The 4,241-nt window shown below is 67.3% G+C and overlaps 1 protein-coding gene and 3 non-coding genes across 4 annotated transcripts; all 4 read right to left on the reverse strand.

Moving 5' to 3' along the window:
- Nucleotides 1-342: 342 nt before the first annotated feature.
- RPL3 (ribosomal protein L3) lies at nucleotides 343-3,952 on the reverse strand. The gene is made up of 10 exons (XM_056137393.1): nucleotides 3,887-3,952; nucleotides 2,956-3,148; nucleotides 2,639-2,807; nucleotides 2,096-2,231; nucleotides 1,599-1,785; nucleotides 1,238-1,398; nucleotides 1,021-1,122; nucleotides 846-941; nucleotides 511-630; nucleotides 343-423 (listed from the first exon to the last, which is right to left on the reverse strand). Exons 1-10 carry the CDS (start codon nucleotides 3,887-3,889, stop codon nucleotides 379-381), a joined length of 1,212 nt encoding a protein of 403 aa, XP_055993368.1. The 5' UTR covers nucleotides 3,890-3,952; the 3' UTR covers nucleotides 343-378.
- Nucleotides 1,466-1,557, reverse strand: LOC130044934 (small nucleolar RNA U83B). Its single transcript, XR_008795502.1, has one exon. It is a non-coding gene; the product is annotated as a small nucleolar RNA U83B (small nucleolar RNA).
- Nucleotides 2,232-2,282, reverse strand: LOC130044936 (small nucleolar RNA U82P). Its single transcript, XR_008795503.1, has one exon. It is a non-coding gene; the product is annotated as a small nucleolar RNA U82P (small nucleolar RNA).
- On the reverse strand, nucleotides 3,542-3,605 carry LOC130044933 (small nucleolar RNA SNORD43). Its single transcript, XR_008795501.1, has one exon. It is a non-coding gene; the product is annotated as a small nucleolar RNA SNORD43 (small nucleolar RNA).
- Nucleotides 3,953-4,241: the final 289 nt, after the last annotated feature.

Consider the following 4,241-nt stretch of genomic DNA (forward strand, 5'->3'; position numbering starts at 1 on the left):
TCTGGACAAGGAGCAGAGCAGTCCCAGGGCAGCGCTGGGGAATCTGGCCCCAGCCTGTCACCAGCTGCTCCCCAGGACCCAGGTGCCACGCAGCCCCCTCCCACCCCAACACTGGGACCCAGACCCCACAGCAGGCCGTAACTGGAAGGGCGCACAGTGTGTGGGTGAGTCAATCCCTCACCTGTACTCGGCCCCACCCCGCCGTGCCCACGCGCCCCCAAGGGCCCAGAACATCCTGTGCCGCCGCCTCCTGGGCCACCCAAGCTGTGCAAACAGCCACGTGGGGAGCCACAGCTGCAACCGGCCCACCCCAGTCTGCTGACAGCCAGACACCAGCCAGGGTCACTGCAAAAACTTTTATTGGGTGCGCCTGGCCCATCAGGCGCCCTCCTCCTTGGCAATGCGGTCCTTCTTGAGCGGTCCCTGTGGGAAGAGGGAGGGGCAGGGTCAGCGGGGGCAGGCAGAGACCCCTCACCGAGCTGGGGGGCTGGGCGCAGGCCAGCATCTCACCATAAACGCTTTCTTCTCCTCCACTGTCTGGAAGCGGCCGTGGCCGAACTTGGACGTGGTGTCAATGAACTTGAGGTCGATCTTCTCCAGGGCACGACGCTTGGTCTGCACCAGCAGGGACTACGCAGGGGGGAGGGGGGGTCAGTGGGTCTGCAGGGGCGTCCTGCCCCCCCTCCCCCACCTGGGCCAGACAGTTTCCTTCTCCCAGGCCTTCAAAGCCAGGGCTCACGGCAGGGGACGTCCTTTGAAGTCCTGCCCAGACAAGACAAGGCCCAGACAATGCCCGTCTGTGTCTGGGTCCCCCCACCAGGGACGGTGCACGGGCGCCCCCTCACCTTCCGCAGCGTGAGCACACGCTTCTTGGTCCCCACCACGCAGCCCTTCAGCATGACAAAGTCATTGGTCACTTCGCCGTAGTGGACAAAGCCGCCCTGGAAAGAACCAAGCCGTGTGAGGAGAGGCGGGCCCCGCGGGACGCAGCTGCCCCGCCAGCCCCGGGCCAGGCCTCACCAGCGGGTTGATGCTCTTGTCCGAGAGATCATAGTCAGTGGAGGCGTTGTTCTTGATGAGCTTGCCGTCCTTGATGAGGTAGCCCTGGCCGATCTTGTAAATCTGTAAAGGGAGCGTGCCGCGTCCTGGGATGGTGTGCTCGTGAGGGGAGGGTCCCTTACCGACCCCCAGAGGCCCGGGCTGAGACTGGGGCAGGACAACCCCCCGGGGGGCTCACCTTCTTGTTGATCTCGGTGCGGTGGTGGTAGCCCTTCTGCCCAGCCCTGGCCACGGAGAAGGCCACGCGGGCGGGATGCCAGGCCCCGATGCAGGCCACCTTCCGCAGCCCACGGTGGGTCTTGCGGGGCAGCTTCTTGGTGTGCCAACGGCTGGTGACCCCTGGGACGGACAGACAGACCCCGCTGAGCCGGCCGGCCGCGTGGACCCCCACCCCTAGCGCGGCACGGCCGTTCTCAGAAGGAAGGCAGCTGGAATGCTTCCGCACTGTGAGTCGGGCGCTGTGCCCAGCGCTCATTCCGTGTCTCATCACCGAACAGCCCGGCTAGCGCCCCCCGCTGGCCTCCCGGCCCCCCGCGCACCTTTGTAGCCTTTGCCCTTGGTCACGCCGATGACGTCGATCATCTCGTCCTGCCCGAACACCTGGTTGACGGGGACCTGCTGCTCCAGCCGCTCGCGCGCCCAGTCCAGCTTCTCGGCCACCGTGCCGCCGTTCACCTGGATCTCCATGAGGTGCGCCTTCTTCTGGCGCAGGGGCAGCAGGCGCATCTGCGGGCAGCGGCGGATCAGGTCAGGCCGGGAGCCCCTTCCCCGATCCCCCGGCGGCAAATGCCTTTCAGCCCTCCACAGACAGGAAGCATAAACACAGGCTCCATGGAGTCGGGGCAGGGAGAACGACCCCAACACGCCCCCAAGCATCCTCCAAGCCGTGGGCAGCTGGGCCAGTGGCAGAAGCGGGCCGGGTCCTCTGTGCCTCCGCTCACTCCCGACCCACATCGGGACCACACTGCCCCCTGCTGGCCGCACAGGACCAAGCCCCAGCAGAAGCGCCTCCCCAGTGGCCAGCCAGCCGACCCACCTGCGTGTGGGCGATGACCCGGATGACCTGGCAGTACTTCTTCATGCTGGCGAAGTCCTTCTCCAGCTGCCGCTTGCCGTCCTCGTCCTGCCACTTCTTGCAGTACTTGGTGAAGGCCTTCTTCTTGGACTTATGCCTTCAGGGGCAGAGCAGAGTTGGGCGGGGGCCGGGTGCAGGGCCTCGCCTCGGCTCCAGGGAGGGAGCAGGGGGCACGTGGGCACCCCAGGGGGGCCGGGGCTCATTGCCGGCTTCCAAGGAGCCTTTTCCACCGGCAAGCGGAGCCCGGAAGGAGCTCATCGGACAGAGCCGAGCGGAGCTGACGAGGTGCAGAGGATTAATGCGAGTCCACATTTCGGCAGGCGCCCAGTCCACGCTCGGCTGCCAGCGCCGACCCCCTCCCGGGCCCCCACCCAACTCATCTCCCAGTTACCTGCACCTGGGACCACTGCCCCACCCACCCCCGCCATCCCACGGGGGACCCACGGAGCAGCCCCAGAACCACCGCAGCTGCGCCCCAGGACCTCGACTTCTCCCGCCCCTCACCAGTTCTTGTAGAAGCGCCTTTTGCACTCGTCACTAATGTGCTCCGCGAAGATGGTCTTGAACGTCCGCAGGCCGCGCGGGGTCTCCACGTAGCCCACGATGCCCACCACCACCATGGGTGGGGTCTCCACGATCGTCACAGCCTCCACCACCTCCTTCTTGTTCACCTCTGCCAAGCAAGCAAGGGGGCTTCAGTGGGCGCCAACCGGAGAGGCGAGCCCGCGTCTGGCCACCCCGTGGCCCGCCCTGCCCTGGGTGCAGCGAGATCAGCCTTCCAGGTCCCGGTCAGCACCCCCGCCCCCCAGCCGTGCACTTACTGGACCCCGGCCGGTCCACCTCCCGCACGATGTGGGTCATGCCCGCCTTGTAGCCCAGGAAGGCCGTGAGGTGCACGGGCTTGGCGGCGTCATCCTTGGGGAAGCTCTTCACCTTGCCCCGGTGCCGGCTGCTGCGCTTCCGAGGCAGGAACCCCAGGGAGCCGTGGCGGGGCGCCGAGAACTTCCGGTGCGACTGCAGAGAGATAGATGGGCATTGAGTGGGCACCCCCGCGACCCCCTCCCGGGGAGCCCCCCATTTGGGGTGCGTCCCTCCCACCCGGGAACTTTGAGCTTCCAAAGTCCGCTCTCGTCTTACAGCGCCACTCCTGGGAACATAGCCATAAGGTGGGGTGCTGGGAATCGAACCCATGCAAGACCTCTGCCCCGCTATGTGCTCATCACTCTTGGGGGGGGGGGGGCTCAGAACTGATTTACACGAACCCCAATCGAGTGTTGGGCACGGAAGCGTTGCGTGGCGGACGGGGTGAGCTGCTAAGCCACGTGCACGCGGGCAGCCCCGTTTGACAGCGCCTCCTCGCGGGGCAGGTGCCCACCGCGCCCCCCCCGCTGCAGCGACCCCCGGGACCCGATCAGAAAGCGACAATCAGCACAGAGGCTCTGTCCGCCCGTCGTGAGGCTCATCATTTGGGGTCCCGAGGTAACCCAAGGCCGCCGCCCGAGGTCAGCGAGGCCAGGCCCTGCTCTGGGGCGCGCGTCCCTCCTCTGGGCCTAAGCGCCCAGGCCTAAGGCCGGTCCCCGTAGCAAGCATCGGGCGTTTCCAGCAAATTCCCCGGCCAGCAGCCCCCTCCGAGGTGCCCGTGTCCCTAGAAGCTGCCGCTGGCCACGGCCGGGTCCGGATGGCGCCGATGCGCCGCGGATTGAAGCACGCCGCCCGCTACGAACCCGGAGAGCCCGCCACGAAAGCGCGTACCATGACTCCGGATGACGCCGCCAGCAGAGACCGGCCGGTGCTCGAGCGCCGCTATATATACGCTCCCTGTGGCCCCGCCCCTTCCGGCGTGCGCGCGCGCGCCCGCGGCGGGCGGCGGGGCGGGGCCAGACGCAGAGCGCTGTTTCTACGCATGCTCCTTCTCCTCGTTCCCGGATGCTGCGTCACGGCGCATCCGTTTCCGGGGCGGGCATTAGCGGGTCTACGGCGGGCGGTTGGGTACAGACTTAGTGCCAGGTCCCGGGCTCGCGTAGGCTGTTAAGTCGCCCAGGAGCCGGGCGCGCCGGGCGGTCGCCAGTTTCCAAGAAGCCCCCCCCTGAACGTTTTCTTGTCACCC

The sequence above is a fragment of the Sorex fumeus genome, unplaced genomic scaffold (genome assembly GCF_029834395.1).
Source record: "Sorex fumeus unplaced genomic scaffold, SorFum_2.1 ptg000125l, whole genome shotgun sequence".
Classification (NCBI taxonomy): domain Eukaryota; kingdom Metazoa; phylum Chordata; class Mammalia; order Eulipotyphla; family Soricidae; genus Sorex; species Sorex fumeus.